Here is a 17,922-nt window from a genome sequence, read left to right as displayed (position 1 = left end):
GTTAACTAAGATTTTATAGCTAACAAGCATGTTTAACCCATTAACTGCCTCTGTCGTATATAAGGAACTTTAAAAGTATGTGTCACGGCTTTAATGGGAGGGAGGAGTGTTGTGTTTGAAGATTATATTAAGTGTGGGAGAGTCACACTTCGGTTCGACCGGATTAATATGACGGCCTCACCGAAAACCTACTTGAAACAACGCTTGCGTTGTATTTTGTAGTGAGAGTGAGGTTAACAATGGCCCAATTACCCCCCTTCCCAATCCCCGATTCCCCAACAACCCTTAAATTTCTAACCCCCAAAAGGCCGGCAACGCACTTGTAACGGCACTGGTATTTCGGGTGTCCATAGACGGCGATGATTGATAGATTAGGTGATTCGTCTGTCTGGACTTATATCATAAACAAACATATTAAGAAAAAAACATGCATGATTGTTTCATTCTATTCACACGATTACTCCTCCTTATTTAGTGTAGACATATTAATTTAGCCGTGCGTTAGGAGCACGGTAGTAATTTATATTTAACTGGGCGGTTAAAGGTTTAAATTATGTGCATATAAATAAATTTATTTAAAGAATTTTATGCCTATGAGTCCTTTAATGTGCAATTTTTTTGTTTTTTTTTTCGATACGGTGAGTGGTCTAATTATATGATTCGGTGATTATTATGTATATTAAATTCATCCTATTTTTTTCTGTATACTTAGGTCCCAATTAAGAATAATTGAATTTAATAAAATAACTTAAATGCGTTCAATGCGTGGATTTTATTAATTATTATTTCGTGCCAACTAGTTACTTGAATTTTTTGTATTTTTATTTATTTATTTAATCTAATTAACAGAAATGACAGTTTTAAGTGTGAGAGAGCCATGCTTCACCACGAATGGGTCGGCTCTCAATACCTAATTCCCCAAGAATGATCAAATTCCTAACCCCAAAAAAGTCGGCAACGCAATTGTAACGCCTCTGGTGTTTCGGAGTTATTCTGGGTGGCACCGGTTACTTATCATAAGGGGATTCTACTGACCGTTTACTGGCCTATACCATAAAAAAATCATTGATGTCTAAAAATATTGAAGACATTTGTCAGTAATCATAACTACAGACATTTATGCCGGTCAACGTATTCCAATTTAGAAAGAAATTTAAATTTGTTATTTTGGCATAAATTTAAAAATCCCCTAAAAATAAATCACAGCTTGTTATTAGTTGATGCGATTACATCTAGATCAGACTTATTTAACTAGATTTGTCAAATTAGTGATGAAAATTAGACTGTCTAATTAGCAGAGTCACACTTTCTATAAAAGTACAGTTAAGTAAGCACAGCTATTTACTATGTAGATAAGAAAATAATAATGATCTATAGAGGATATCTGTCCTTATTTAAATTATATTTATAAAGATATTTGAGCCGTGGCTTAAAGCCTCGTGCGTGACGATACTGCAAAAAATACTTTATACTAATTAATAAAATAAACGCACGTGTGGAGTCATGGAACAATAAATTTAATTTTTTATGGTATAAGCCGGTAAACGAGCAGACGGATCACCTGATGGTAAGCAATCGCCGCCGTTCATGGACACCTGAAACACCAGAGGCGTAACAAGTGCCTTGCCGACCTTTTGGGGGTTCGGAATTTGATCATTGTCGGGAAATCAGGGATGGGGAAGATTTGAAAGGGTAATTGGGCCTCTGGTAACCTCACTTACACAACGAAACACAACGCAAGCGTTGTTTCACGTTAGTTTTCAGTGAGGCCGTGGTATCACTCCGGTCGAGCCGGCCCATTCGTGCCGAAGCATGGCTCTCCCACACTTAGTACGTACTCCATAATGGCCTTTTTTTTTAAGGGGGAAAAGTCATCCAATGACTTCTCCCGCCGGCAAAGAGGGAGTGTCAGACTCTTACTGACTAAAAACTAACTAAAACTCCTTTCGAGCCAGAGCCCCAGTAAGCCCGCTAGGTAGTCCGCAGCTCCGGATCAGACTCCATAATGGCCTACATTTCAATCTTGGTTAATAAGGGACACAGCAGAAGTAGTTCAGATTACGTCTGTTTATTGCGTTCAAGGTTATTAGAACGGAACGGAGTGTCAATCATTGGCCAACCAACTACCATCGGTTTAGTTGGTGACGTACTTTGTGTTGGTAAAGAGGACCATAGCAGTTTTTTTTTTAATTACAAATAGTTTCGGATCTTTCTTTAGAGGGCTTTTTAATTGGGTTGGTGCCGGTATTACTTTAATCGTATTTATAAAAAGAAATGTATGTGACATGAAATGATTGAACCTTACAAGTGCCAACAGTAGTTATCGGACCGACTTATACTTGAGTTTTTATACCTTTTAAAGTGTATCACAGAGAATCCGCACTAAGAATGTAGCGTTCTTTGCTTTTTCTTTTACTTTCATTTTTTTTTGTAATAAAATTAAGGAACTTCCTTTAGAAATGTACTATGCTACGTCACTGTAAATGCGTTTGGTTTCCACCAATCATATTCATTGATACACATAGCACAGGTGGAAACGGACTCAGCTGAGCTATGTTTTTTTATATGGAAAGATGCGTGCTATGAGTGGCAGGATACTATCGATACATCACATGCACGAGCTACGCATCTTCTTCGCATAGCTACTTTGCAGCGGCGAATCTTCATAGCACAACTCGCACAGCTACATAGCACATATCTGGCGGAGTAACCTTATGGGAATATTTAGTGAAATAAAACAATATTTATAGAAAATGTTTATTATCAAAAACCTAACATTAAAGACGTTACACACGCCATAACAAAGATAAGAATAAATTGAGCAATACTTTGGTTGAAAAAATACAACATTTACTTCAATAGAACACGAACTGAACGCCAAACAAAATTCTACTTTACAACTAATGAGATAGACGACAAAATTGCAAAGCAGTTCAGCAAGCACTCGAGAGAACAACCATCGTCGATACAAACTACAAAATGGTAACTGAAATAAGCGATAGTGAAGAGATGCTACCCGATCAAGTTGAAAAGACTGTAGATACAACACTATTACATGAAGACGATATGACTTTTTAACTTGACGGAGTAATATTTAGAGGGAATAGTTTAGTCTATCACAAGTTGACGGAAGGAGCCATCGATTCCGAAGAGCTCATCATAGTTGGTAGGCTTTCCTGGCCTGAGAGCTTCATTGGCTTTAAGGTTCTCCTGCGCCGCGAACCAGTCTTTGTATTCATCTAGCTTCTTGACCCAGGCATCTAGAAAGAAAAGATAATCAGTTAAATCTTCTATTATAAAAAATAAGTCGGGTTTCCTTCCTGACGCTATAAATTCAGAACGCACGAACCGATTTCCACGGTTTTGCATTCTTTGGAAAGGTCTCGGGCTTCGTGAGGTTAAAAAAATCTGCTATCAACTAATTTTGTTATTTTTTTTGTATTCAAATGGTTTAAGAACCTTATCGCTCGTGTGGTTATGGAGATTTGAGTTAAGCAATTACCATTTTTGCTATTTAACATCAATTAAGACCACGTGCGTTAATGCTAAGTAGACACAAAGGCTCATGTAGATTTTTTTACCCAGGAAAATCATCCTATGACTTCTCTCGCCTTGGGCGAGGTAAGAGGAAGTGTTGAAGACCCTTACTGGCTTAAAACCTCCCCATTCCTACTTATGCTCGTTGAGCCGGAGCTCCGGTAAACCCGTTACGTGTGCCGTAGCTTTTTTTAAATCAAACCTGTAGGTCTAGAGGTTAGTGCGTTCGAACAAACTTTCCAGCTTTATATATTAGTATATAGATGTAGATATATAAACAAATAAATGAATATCCAAAGGTAATGATGCTAGAAAAATCGCAGAGCCTCCAGACAAAACGACAAGTAAATTCTCAGGGAATAAACATATGTACTCATATGATAATTTAGTTTATGTTTGTATAAGTATTAGCTTCACTTACTATGGAGATCATTCATGGGTCCAGCGTTACCGCCATATTCTTGGGGCAACATTTCCTTAGGAACGTATTTGTAGAGATCATTTGTGTCAGTGTGCAGGAAGATCTGGAAACGGAAAAATGATTACTATTCATTAAGAAATAAAGTTTAAAATGCTTTAAAAATTGTGACAGCTAAGGACTGCAATTGTTCTTGGGAAAAATCTATTTTCCTTAAGCAAAGAAATTACGTTAATTGAATTAATTCGCAGTTTTATCTCAGCACTTTAAAGTATAAGATAATATCAATGCAAAATAAATGACTGGTGTTTTTAAAAACTTTTTGAATAAAACATGTAAAAAATCACTACGTGGGAAAAGTTATATGCAAATATGCATTGATGTGAGTTCCGAGTGTCCATTTTTAATTCATTCTAAGTACAAAAATGACTTTAGTCTGATAGTTTCAGGATGCTAGCATTGGTTATCTAATGTAAATATTATAACTCCTAGACGTGGACTTGACAAATCAGTAAGTAGTCATTACTGACTACTTACTCAAGTCCACTGATTTACATCAGTAGTAGACAAATAAGTGTGTTAATAACAATGCTTCAAGAATAAGACTATATACTGATAATAATGCTGCTAAAATTGTTTTAGTAGCTTTAAGAATTTTTATTTTGATTTACACCAGAGTTCAGTCCATGACCACGGATGTATGCTTCATTCAATGATATGGGCGACACGAGAGGGAATGTCAGACTCTTACTGACTAAAAACCACCCCGCTCTTACTCCTGATCTTTGAGCCGGAGTCCCGGTAAACCTCATAGGTAGTCTGCAGCTCCGGATGGAGTTATGGCTTAGGATCAGTGCCCGTGGATCCACATTTTACCGCCGCACTCAGAGACATTTAATGATTACTTAAACTAATCCTTAGTAGCGATATTGTATCGAAAATAATTGCTAATGACTCTGAGTACGGCAGTTAGAGTGCTTTATAACATTCGTGCTATTGATGATGTTTCATTCTCTTACTCATATTTCTACTTACTCTTTCTTTGATCTTGTCCTTGATGAAAGGTTTCACGAAGTTGACGATCTTGTCAACAAGAGGTGATACGTTGATTACGTGGACTTCCTTCAGCTTGACTGGGTAGGCCTCCTGTTAATCATCAGACGATTTGGTTAGTTTAAAGTTATTACAGAAAACGGTTGCGTTAAAACACTCAAATTAATAATTGAGAAAATAATTTTAGACAGACAGATATTTTGTTTATTTTTTAATATTTATTTGTAAATTTGACGTTCAGAAGTGCCTTTTCGGTTTATTTGAAGTAAATCATTTTGACTTGACTTTGACTCTGACTTCAATCTGATAGAAAAATATGAATTACCATTAGCAGATATGTATGTATATTTGGAGCACAATCATGGATTCTTTAAAGGTCCAGAAAGATATTAAAAAGTAAAAATCCTCTGTAGTTGATCCGCTGAATCTAAGGTTACTGCATTAACCTCTTGTACGCTTTTTTTTTTTTTTTAGGGTGGAAAATCATCCAATGACTTCTCCCGCCTTGGGCGAGGCGAGAGGGAGTGTCAGACTCTTACTGACTAAAAACCACCCCGTTCCTACTCCTGCCCGTCGAGCCGGAGCCCCGGTAAACCCGCTAGGTAGTCCGCAGCTCCGGAAACCTCTTGTACGCTGGTGTATGAGACACAATAGAAAACTTATTGTGTCTCGCGTAGATCTGTGCGCATACTACGGGTTAAGATGCATATTATTATATTTAGCTTAAGCTTAGAACATTGTCAACGAAACAACCAAATACCGAAAAGGAAAATATAACACTACAATGATTTCGCTGTACCTAGGCTTCGCCAACGGACAGATTAACAGACTATTATTATTTTTTTCTTTGTTGACGTTTCAAAAGTACCTAAGTATACGTTTTAATAAGAATAAATTATTTGACTTTGACTTCTTGGTATTTTTTCTGCAACCTTAATATGAATAGACAATAATGATATAAGTTAAAAATTGTTTTTGTTATAATATTTTCCATTAACTATTAAGTGTAAGAATTCAAAATTTAAGGCCTTGACTTTTAAGATCATCTATTTTAGTTTTAGCGTTTCCATAGTTTTTCTTATAGTTAAGTTGCTTTTGTAGCATTTCTATAGAAGATACGTAAATTTATTATTACTGAAGTTTTTGTTCCGTTGTGCTTTAAGTAATGATGGATAGATTTATTGTTCTTTAATTCCAAATACCGCTACGGAAATCATTAGAAGTCATTGAACCTCGCTCTTTAATGAATCTTTACATGCAGTACTAGCTCTGCCAGTGGCTTCGCTCGCAGTGTCGTCACGCACTCCTAAAATTATACCTACTTCTTTGTAATTTACTACTTCTTTAAGTACATTAGGTACATAGCAAACTCTACAACGAAGTTGCGCGAGAGCGGTCACCGGTGACCGCTTGGTTATTTGCAAGCTAGCTTAAATGCCATTTGTCTAGGAGTGTCAAGCAGATTCTTATGGTAAACGTCCATAAGTCCGCATCGTACGCATCGGACGGATTGACTGCGTCCACTGTATCGGCAGCGTTCGGATTGCAATCGGATCGTCGATGTCACTTTACGCATCATCGGTCACGTACACGTGATCGGTACGCATCGCATGTAGGTGTTGCTGATGATGCGGTCCGTACGATGCGGATCAGTGGACGCAGTTGTATGAGTTTCTATACAAGACAAACTAAAATCCGTTGCGTGCGATGTGTCTAAAGCGTACAATGCGGGCCTGTGGACGCTTACCTTAATTCTAACTTAACTAATTCTGCCTACTTTTATTCATTTCGTTACCAACCTGCACACAGACTAGGAATTTCTTGACCAGGGTTGGTGTGAACTTGGCGAAGTGAGTAGGGGTGGCCACGGAGGCGTCCAGAACGTACACATCTCCTGCTACTCCCTCCTTCTCCTCAGCCAGTCTGACGTCACCCAGCATGAGAGCCAGCTTGAAGGCGTCTGCCACATTCGGGGTCTGGATGTCTTTGTCGATACCTGAGATAGAAAGCAAATAGTATGAATTATTAGGGATTTTTTTTTAATTGGATGTAGGGAGATTTTTACTCTTAACTTTTGAGTGGCGTGTCGGTTATGACTAATGCTAACCTTTACTAGTTTTTTTAGGTAGAAGAGCATTTCAATACGAAAACATCTTGATTAATAAAAATGTTATGAATGTCATCAGGGACAGTGTTAAAAATGCGAGAAGTATAACTAAATTGTTTCGTACAGATTTCGATCACCTGGATAGATGTTCTAAGAAATAGAATGTTGATATTTCTTCGTAATTATTCTTTGGAAATCAATTAAAAGACGATGAATAAGGATAAAGATAGAAGATATACACAAAAGAGGTTTTATATTTGTTAATACATACCTCTCATGACAATGACACGTCTGCCTTCTGGGGTCAGTCCCGGTAGTGGGGGCATTTGCCTGTAAAAATAACATTTGATTATTAACCTTAATGACTATGAAAGAATTGCCTATATGGTTGTCATTACAGTCGTGATGCCTCTAGCAGTATTTTGGGTACACCAAAAACGTAAGTGTTTTTTATATGTGTCTGATTTTGTGTTTAATAATCTCAGGACTTTCTAGGATTAGGATTAGACAAACATACGACTTTACATACACATGACAAACATACAACTTTACATACACATGACACCCAGACCCGGAACAACAATTTGAACACACAAAGAGTTGTTCCGTGCGGGAATTTGCTACTCGTTGCACGGCAGCCAGTTGCCTAGCCACCGCACCAACCGTGCAGTCAAGTCAATCGGTATAATTTGTTATATTGACGTCAAACGCTATAATTATATGCTTTTCATTGTTGTAGGTTTTCAAACACTTATGTTTATAATATTATTACACTTATTGTCAGTTTCAAAGTCTGTGCGATGACTAATTAATTACGCACTCGTTGTTTTAAAAGCTACGAGTATAAGTAAATTGTATGACAAAACATCTACCTAATATTTAAGTACAGCCGAGCAATGGGGTCTTGAGTTCATTTCATTTCCCTTGAGAGTTTTTGAATTTGTTTAGTAATAGCACGCAGTTTGATAGTCTATATCTAAATCTTTAGTACAAGTAAATTGTATGACAAAAATCTATTTAATACAGCCGAGGAGTTGACTTGAGTTTATTTCCCTTAAGTGTTTTTGAATTTGCTTAGTAACAGCACGCAGTTTTTTAGTCTAAGTTAAAATTTATTAATTTCAATCAGACTAGGAAGGGACTTTTGAACGTCGAAACGAAAAAAAGTTAAGTGAAACTATTTGCTCATTACAAGGTGTAGATTCCTATGGAGAAGAACGAGCAAGAAAATCCATAGGATACTCTCTTGACTGCTGGTATGTGAGAGACAATATCGTGTCGAAATGAAGCGTCAGACTCTTACTGGCCAAAAAACCACGGTTGCATAGAGCTCATTTCTCATTAGTCTGTCTGATTTCTTTGAATAAAATTCTTTATGTTCTAATACAAAACAGTAGCATTTTTCTGTCTAGTGCGTTTTATATCGTCATCGTCATGAATATTATATTGAAATTAATTACAAGTTTTCAGTAGGTAAAGTTATTGTGAAGCGGTCATATTATTCAGATTAATGTAGGTATAATTAGTGAATTCCGGTATGAATAATATTTTTTTATGGTATAAGCCTGTAAACGAGCAGAATCACCTGATGTGATGGTAAGCAATCGCCGCCGCCCATGGGGGCCTGAATAACCAGAGGCGTTACAAGTGCGTTGCCGGCCTTTTGCCGGGTGGTTGTGGAATCGGGGATTAGGAAGATTGAGAAGTGTGGTGATTGGGTTTCTGGTAACCTCATTCACACAAACATGTAACGAAACACAACGCAAGCGTTGTTTCACGTTGGTTTTCTGTGAGGCCGTGGTATCACTCTGGTCGAGCCAGCCCATTTGTGCCGAAGCATGGCTCTCCCACAAATAGCATGTCAGAATTATCTCGACCGATGCTGGGCGAGAATGCGAGCGAGCTCATTTAGATTGTTTCGAATTGACAATTACACGTTATCCGTCAGCTCATTAGCACACTATTAATAAAACAATAATTTCGAATACTGCGCGGTTAGCGCGGTGGCTGGGCAAATGGTTTCCGTACAACGTGTAGCTAGTTCCTTTCCCGCACGGAGCAACTCTTTATGTAATCCACAAATTGTTGTTTCGGGTCTGGGTGTCATGTGTATGTGAAATTGTATGTTTGTAAACGCACCTACGACACAGGCAACAAATCCTAATATAGGGCAACGTTTAAAAAAAATTGAATACTTACACAATGTTCAGAATCTCCTGAAGTTCAGGACGGTTGACGTCACGGTCGTTGAAGAACTCAGGCACGGCCGCGCGCATGGTGAAGTACATGTCCAGCTTACGCTTGGTCTTCTCCAGCGAGAACTTGCAGCCACGGAGGAAGGTCATGATACGCTGGTCATCTGGAGAACAGAAATGTGTTTGATAGTCAATATACAGAAGATTTGTTTGGAGAAATCGATTAAGTTCTTGGATTTTAAGAAGTTGGATACATTTTTTGGCTGGAGTTTTCAATTTAGGATATCACGATACCCACCTACAGCATGGTCTAATATGCATGATCTTTGGGTGAAAGTAGTAGGTTCATTAAATTTAGAATTATAGGAGCAATAAACAACGATATTATAGTGTCTATGAAAGATGAAACTAAACAAGGACTACTGAATCATTGTTACGGATGAAAAAAGTCTTCCCAGACTGCGTTTTCGAGCAAGTAAAAAATAGCTCAAAAATTAAATTATAAATAACATTTTTTTATGTGAACTAGCAGCCGGATGGTAAACAATCACAGCTGCTCAATGACACCCACAATACTAGAAGCGTTACAAGTACGTTGCTGGCCTTTTGGGGGTTAGAAATTTAAGGATTGTTGGGGAATCGGGGATTGAGAAGATTGGGAAGGAGGGTTATCGGGGCTTCTTGGTATTATTTAGTTACGTACCGAACTCATCAGGTAGATGAGGTTCCTTCTTGAGCCACTCCTTGATGTGTGCCAAGTCGGCTTCCTTGGTGTCCGCCTTCTCATTCAGCTCCTCACGGATCTTCTGCCACATCTCACCAGCTGGCTGTTCTAGGGTCATCTTGGCTGCTTCGACTGGTCCTGATGAAGGAATTAGAGGGTTTGTTTGAGTCAAATGATGAGGAGGTTCTGTATTTAAATGATTGGTGTTTGAAAACTGTGTTATGTTTACTTAGTTTTATAAGCTAAACGAAAAATAAAACATATTCATTTTAACTTATTTTTGAAGTAAAATCGGCTTTTAGTACTACTTGACCTAACTTCCTACTTCACCTAAAATATTAATTTAAATATGTGTTCAAATTATGTAGGACATTTAGATAAAATTTTTGCTTAAGATTATCTATCATATCGATATTTTTCGATGTATACCATGCATTTCCTTTTTCATTTTGAAAATATAATCTCTTGATAGCCAAGAATGCACATAGGGTCAATGACACGCTTTTCCAATAGAGCAGGTAGTAAAAGTCCGTCTATATGGTCACGTGGGGTCTACTCTGTTGTCCCCAAGGTCACTGGTTTTGACCACATGGCGTAATTAGAGGCATGGCGAGGTCGAATATCCAGTATTTACGCGATAATGCAATACATAGAATATTTTAAAATGTGAGTATTAAGTTGCATTGCGGTCTTATATTATGTAGTTGTCTTTGATTACACAAAGTGAGAAGCAAAGGTGTGCTTAAGTGCTTAATACCTTTTGCCACTTATGTTACACATCCCATGTAAAAGGAAATGAATTAATTCCAAACTTATTGCTGTGGAAAAAACCCAATAACACTGTCAGATGTAGAAATAGCACCTTGATTTCCAGTCACACTTAGCTTGAGACTTGTATTCACTGGATTAAGATAGTCATTTTATTTGTTTAAGTAAAAAAAAAAAACAACGAGTAGATCTACTTATCTGTCTACAAACAGGTATACAAAAGGTCTACAATAAGAAATCAAACAAAATACACGGCGAGAAAACATCAAATTTCTAAACTGTTTTTTACATGAAAACAAAAATAGGTAACGAGAAACTTTTACTTTGCAAAAAATATCTTTTAGTGGCTAGCTGTAACCGAGTTATATGTACCGTAACGCTTTTCATGTTACGAAAAAAGCAATTTAATGAGTTTTTAACAAACTTTCACCGTTTGGTTGAGCAATGCCCCCGCGTCTCGTGTGGTCACGATGTATCGCTCTGTTTCTTCTATGTAATTGCTAATTACCATGCACATACAGACATGCAACCCTAATTAATTAACAAAAAGAGCGATTTTAGCGAATGACGAATTTTTGGTAACAACGCCATCTGTGAGATAAGGTCTGAACTTTATGCAATCTTGGAAAAGTGTTTAAGGAAAACTGTTGTAGTTTGATGGTGACGCAACAGATGGCGTTGTTCGCAACTGGATTTCAAATTATTATTGTGACACAATAATTATTATTTATTGTTGTTACAGCTATTGTTATGACAAAGTAATACACACATCGCATATTAAATGTGTCGAAAGTTAATCACGCACGTCCATCGATCGATTAAAAACGAAATTACATCAGATTCCAAAAATGGTTTGGCCCCAATTTAAACTTGTTACCTAGCTAGGTAGTCCGAAAGACTGCGATTGAAAAATGTTCAGTATCATGAAACTTACTCCCAAACAGAAAAAAAAAACACAATTATTAAGATATTTTGTGTTAATAGTAAGTATTAATTATAATGGTCAGTTACGAAACATTGTTTAATGAAGTCGGAATGAAAGAAATTCAGATACAAAGCTTACATTAATAAGCCAAAATTCTATACAAAGGCTGACTAACATTTTATTTTATTTATTTTACACCTAATGTAAAATCATACAACGGTGGACTTAATACCAATTTGGCATTCTCTAACAGTCAACCTGTTGATGCAAAGCATTTTAAGGCCTACAAAAAAAAAAAGGTAATCACCAGCCACTTTACACCGCAAGCTAAACATAGCAATCACAATAGAAATACCGAGCTGTACAAAACAATATAATAGCGATCATAACTACAGCTATGCAGAGTAACCACTGCCAAAGACTTTCTGATGATTTCTTCAATCTTTTCAACTTTCAAAATAATTGCATCCATCAGTAACGGTTGTGGGTACCGTTGCCTACACAATTGTAGACAAGTGACTGATTCAGGGTTGCTACCTGCTTTCATAGTCAAGTGACTTGGCTTCATAGATTTTTTTGGAGTTTTCATATTTTTTGGTAGTTGTTATCATATTAGTGGTCTTGAGAGGTCTGGATTTGAGTCATTACTGTTGTTCTTTTAGTTAGTTGGGAAATTTTGTCCTCTTAGGTATATACCTAAGTGCTCAAACAAATGCCGACCATATGGTCGGCATTTGTTTGAGCACTTAAACTAACTCCTTACTGTAATGTATACCTTGGTTTAAGGATTATTTAGAATTTGTGGTGAAAACGAGTATATTGTATGGACTCGACATAATTTCTCGAATGTCTGTCTCCAACGAGATTGCAGTTAGAAAAATCAGGTTTATCAAAGAGAGTTGTGTAGATCAGTGGTTCCCAAAGTTATCTAGATCTGAAGATTCTGAAGAGTCAGAGAATTAAACCTTTACTGTTTATATGAGAAATAAAATATAGAACGCGAAATTCGCTTGCGACCCATAGTTTGGGAAGCCCTGGTATTGGGGTATTTTGTGGACTACACTTCCTTATTCGGCTTTTACGACACCTACGGGATGAGTAGGGCTAGTGACAAACGTACTATGCTGCAACTTTGCCGTTTCCGTAGTTTACTCGGCCCGGTGTAGAGGCAGCCCTATCCACAGCAACAAGAGCAGACACTTCAATGGCGGGATTTGCGGAAGTCACGTGCGGCTCGCTCCATTCGTTTAGTTTTTATTGTAAGCGTGATCTCTCGTGATGGAGTCGCCACCTAGCCATTATTGAATGGTTCTCTGCTTCTATAGTATCTAATGGGTGCTTTTTTTTGTTTGGGGAAATGGCTGCAGTGTTTTGTTTTGTCAACTTTTTTTTGGGGGGGCTTTCTTTATGGAGAGTGGAAATAGAAAGGTTTCTAAGCCTTTATGTGACAGTTCAAAATTATTTGTATTCAATATTTATTTGTATGTTTTGTAATTGATTGTAAATCTTTTGAAAGTTAATTTAATGATTTTTATAAGCCAATTTGAATTAAGTTCTGAAAGAAACTTCTTTGCTCCTAAACACTTTTTTTACAGATTTTATAGATTATTTGTTATATCTTAAATTTTTCTAATAGGTAATAGAACTGTTTCCAGCCTCAACTTTTTTCCTTTCACCTTGTAAACTTTTTACCAGCACCTGAGTGACTCATTGGTATTTGTTGACATAACAAAACTAAAGTCAGCAAGTAGATTATGGAATGATACATCTATCGATGCGTTTGGCTTCCAACAATTAGCACTGGTGGAAACTTAGCTAAGCTATTTTTTATATGGAAACATGCGTGCTATGGATGGCTTCTTTACTATCGATACATCGCATACTCGAGTTCGACTTCGCAGTTACGTGGCTTAGTATTAGTAAAAACGGTTAGCTATTACATCTTCGTAACATACGACCCTTATTGTCTACTGCAGTTGAAAGTCAAAATGTAGTTACAAAGACACGAAATATTTTTTGTATCTCAGTGCTACTCAGATATTTAAATAGCTTTAACTCTTTTTTTTGTGATAACTCTAGTCTACCTAGACATACTTTTTGGGATTTTCCAATAAATACACTTTGATTGAACAGGTTTAAACACGTACTGGAAAAGTTTTAGTCTGGATTGAACTTGCGTCAATATTTTTTATTGTTTCTTGCTTTTTGTTCTATTCAAGGCTTTGATTATATTTGATACTTTTTATATAGTTTAATGTAAAATCCGTTAAGCATACTCTTCTATAATAGCTTCTTATATAGCTGTGCTTACTCGTTATTTTAGTTTAATTATTTGTAAAAAATATCATCTATGTTCAGCTTTTTATCACTTTCAACAATAACATCGTCGAATACTCCATCTTTATTACAGTTAAAATAATTAGGCACTTTAGAAACGTCAAATTGAATTGTCCGTCAGTCTGTCAGTAAAGCTAGGCGCTCATTCCAAAGTATAGCTTCGAATGAAGATTATAAAATATGATCTACATCATCATCATTATCATATTAGCCACAAGACGTCCACTGCTGAACATACGCTTCCCTATTAGGGGTCATTGGACCTACATACTAGTCCAAAATTAACTTAATAGTCATAATCAGACCAACGCAATGAGGTTGAGATTCTTGGCTGTAGATGTAATGTATGTAATTGAATAATGATTATTCTACATCACGTATGATTGGTATGTATGTATGATTCTACGTGTGTATGTCTATGTACATTTGAGAAAGCAAATCAATATCTTATGCATTTCGTTTCTCTTTGCAATCGTAAAGCTTGGTACATAAGTACTTCAATTGTTTATTTATTTTTTTGAGGGAGGAAAATCATCCCATGATCGCCAGTGGCAAGGTGAGAGGGAGTGTCAGACTCTTACTGACTAAAAACCATCCCGTTACTTCTCCTGCTTTTCGAGCCCGAGCGTCAGTAAACCCGATAGTCCACAGCTCTGGATATATTAAATATTTGAGATGATAATCAGAGCGTAGATTTTGTAGCGGCATACTTTCACTAATAATATAAATGAAAAAAAGTTTTGAGATATTAAATTTCAACGGTTATAAGATATACATTGTATATTTCAAAATATTGAAACTATCTTAGAAGAATATGAGATTGAAGATGACTCAATTAAAAACTCAATGTACTTAGCGAAAATTTTGACACAACAATTTGGTATATGTTTTTGTCAATCGCAAACACTGAATTTTCTATTATTTAGGTAGTTTTGTTTACTTGGAGCTGTGGATCAACTAGCGTGATTACCGTGGCTCCAGCTTGAAAAACAGGAGAAGGAACGGGGTTATTTTTACTCAGTTGGAGTCTGATACTCTCTATCGCCTCACCCTAGGCGAGGAAAGCATTAGACGATTTTAACCCATAAAAAATGGCAGTTTACGTTGACTATCATATTATAAATGCGATTAGGCTTCTACTACAACTCAGGAAATAGACAACAGTTAGCCAGTGTAAGCTAGGCTTTAATGCAATTTCTCCGCGAAGGCATTGACCGTCGCAAGAAGTGGTACGAGCCGAGTTATTATTATCTCCGGTAATACAAGGCTGTGCACATAACTGTTAGTTTAGACTACGGCTTAAAATATTATTAAAGTAGTTATTTTTAAATAGGAAAGTGATTAGTGTCTGTGATTTGGTAATGAAGGATTGAAGTTGATTGGAGATTTTTTTTTGAGAATTTTAAAGTATGTATAATAAATTGTTATTATTTTATTTGTATGTCTATGAAAACTTGAGGTGTTTGTAAATGAAAGGGGATATAATATGCATTAATGAATCGAGAAATATATTGAGTGAGTTTATACGAATTAATTTCACCTTATGTTAAAATTAAAGTTCAACCTACAAACGTTTTTAATTAATTTATGCTTTTAATAAATATCAAATTTCAGTTTTGTGATTAGAATATTACAATTTATGCCTTATCACAATACATCGTCTCAATTAACACTGTTTGGTAAAATATGCCCCTAACTAACCCTTCCATGCACCACACAGAAACCTTACCAAAAACCGCATCCAAACACAAAAAGCACTGCCAAAAAATCTAGACTCAAAAATAGTAATTAAAGAATCACCTTGGAACTGGAATATTAGGTCACAAGCCAAAGTCTCTACAATGAACACACTGGCACTTGGTCGTAACGTTTTGTAGGATTTTATGACACTTTTAGTACCAAAACAAAGTGTAGTGGCGCGGCGATCGCGCTAAACCGAATGGAGCGGGTGGTGCGCACGCGCAGGTTTTATTATTTCGTTACGCGGCGTGAGCGCGGGTTAGGAGGGATGGTGTTTGTTTGGATGGCAAGGTTTCGGTTGCAATGAAAGCGGTTGGATGCGGTGGAGATTGCCAATACTTTTGTAGATGGTGGTTTTAAATTTTGGCTAATGTTCGCGATTTAATGTGGATAGTCATTTGGTATTGTTCATCAGAAGGTTTGGGACCGTTCATAAGAAGCTATGGGATTTATGTTAAGTTTATCAAAATGGTTGTTGCTGCTGCCGCTACTGCCGCTACTGATGAGGGAGTGATTTCCATTTGTCTGGACATATATCTTGTTCATAAGTTTTTACAGTGTTTCTTTTTCATTGCTGTTTATGATATGAGAAGGCTCACCCTAAGTTTTCACCCTCAGATTCACCCTCTGTTGATGACTATAGGTATAATTAGTAAAAAGTGGGAGTTAAATTATAAGTATACGTATCTCTGCCTACCTTTTGGTGAATTGGAACTGATTCTGTGTTCAGGCGATAGTTTAAGCTATCAAAAATTATTACGTAATTCATTAACTTGTGTTATTTTCATTCAAATTAAACTACATCTTAATTTACCACAAATATCTCTTAAAATAGTAATCATACTTTCTTTTACAGATAAAAGCAATTCCAAAACGGCTATGAAACTCCGCACTCAGTATGACCGAAGCTCAGTCAGAGCAACAGACAATGAGTCACCGTCGGCTCGGAGATAGCTACAAGAAAAGTAAAGTGGCCGCAGATTCTGATCTTCGAGCACAATGCACAGCTATCTTTATTGAGATCATCTTGTAAAAACAGCAATTTCTGCAGAAATAGTTTATTTATTGTGGGTTTCGCTTTTTGATTTTTTTTTATTTATTAAAGTTTTTGGCACGTACGCTTTACACTTTATAGTGTAAAAATGGGTGAGTAGGAAATTATCCTACTTTAGCTGCTGACTACGTAACGGGTTACCGAGGCTCTGGTTCAAAAAGCAGGAGTAGGAACGGGGTGGTTTTTAGTCAGTAAGAGTCTGACACTCCCTCTCGCCTCGCCCATGGCGAGAGACGTCATTGGATAATTTTCCCCCCTCAAAAAAATCCTATACTTTAATCCTTTATTTAGAAGACCTAGTATCCCTTTAGGCATCAGCCTAATAGTCACTGGGTTGATTTTAGTAAAGTTTGAATCTCATTTTACATAGTCTCTCCCTTTTTTCAGGGGTAGTCCACAGCTCCGGTAGTCTCTCCCCTTAACTCTTCCCATAATAAAAAAAGACTACCTGAGTATTTGACTTGTTGTATAGTTTTATATTACTATAATAATATGATTCAATGATTCATAAACACTAGGCAACAAAACTAATAAATTATTCGCTTACAGCAATCGTTTTCGTTACGCTTTTTATGTAACGAAAAATATTCGATTATTCACGAAAACTGTATAATTCGTTTTCATGCACACTCATACATAACTTCGTAATATTGCTTGAAAACAGCCGACGCTTTACAGTCACGCATTTCAGTAGTTTTTGTAATGAGAAGCACGAGATTTTAAAAGAAAGTTTTTCGATAAAAAAGTTTGTCAAAATAGTGTAATAGAAAAGACATCAACGCGTTTTTGCGTCACATTGTGTTTCAACAATTCTTTTTTAGAAACTATAACAACTTTAATACCACGATAGTTTCTGAAAAAATATTCTTTAATTTCCTAACTATGTGTATCACTGAGTCAATTTCGGCCTAAGAAATTGTTTATTGCTGTAGCATATCATCATCATCACCGACCAGAAGACATTCCTAAATAAAGACCCATTATAACCGCCCACTACATCCAATGGCTCCTTACTCTGATAATATCGGTTCAAGTTACGCCAGCTTACTCCAGGAGTCCTCCTT

General features: G+C 36.6%; 1 protein-coding gene across 1 annotated transcript; it reads right to left on the bottom strand.

Annotated features, from left to right (window-relative positions):
• Positions 1-2,743: 2,743 nt before the first annotated feature.
• Positions 2,744-16,032, bottom strand: LOC118275177 (alpha-tocopherol transfer protein-like). The gene is made up of 8 exons (XM_050696986.1): positions 15,865-16,032; positions 10,014-10,172; positions 9,315-9,474; positions 7,387-7,445; positions 6,808-7,004; positions 4,991-5,101; positions 3,959-4,061; positions 2,744-3,260 (listed from the first exon to the last, which is right to left on the bottom strand). The coding sequence occupies exons 2-8, from the start codon at positions 10,150-10,152 to the stop codon at positions 3,109-3,111; spliced, it is 921 nt and encodes a 306-aa protein (XP_050552943.1). The 5' UTR covers positions 10,153-10,172; positions 15,865-16,032; the 3' UTR covers positions 2,744-3,108.
• Between the last annotated feature and the right edge of the window lie 1,890 nt (positions 16,033-17,922).

Source organism: Spodoptera frugiperda, chromosome 11 (assembly GCF_023101765.2).
Source record: "Spodoptera frugiperda isolate SF20-4 chromosome 11, AGI-APGP_CSIRO_Sfru_2.0, whole genome shotgun sequence".
NCBI lineage: Eukaryota > Metazoa > Arthropoda > Insecta > Lepidoptera > Noctuidae > Spodoptera > Spodoptera frugiperda.
Note: the sequence above shows the minus strand (reverse complement) of the source record. Positions and strands in the feature narration are given on the sequence as shown.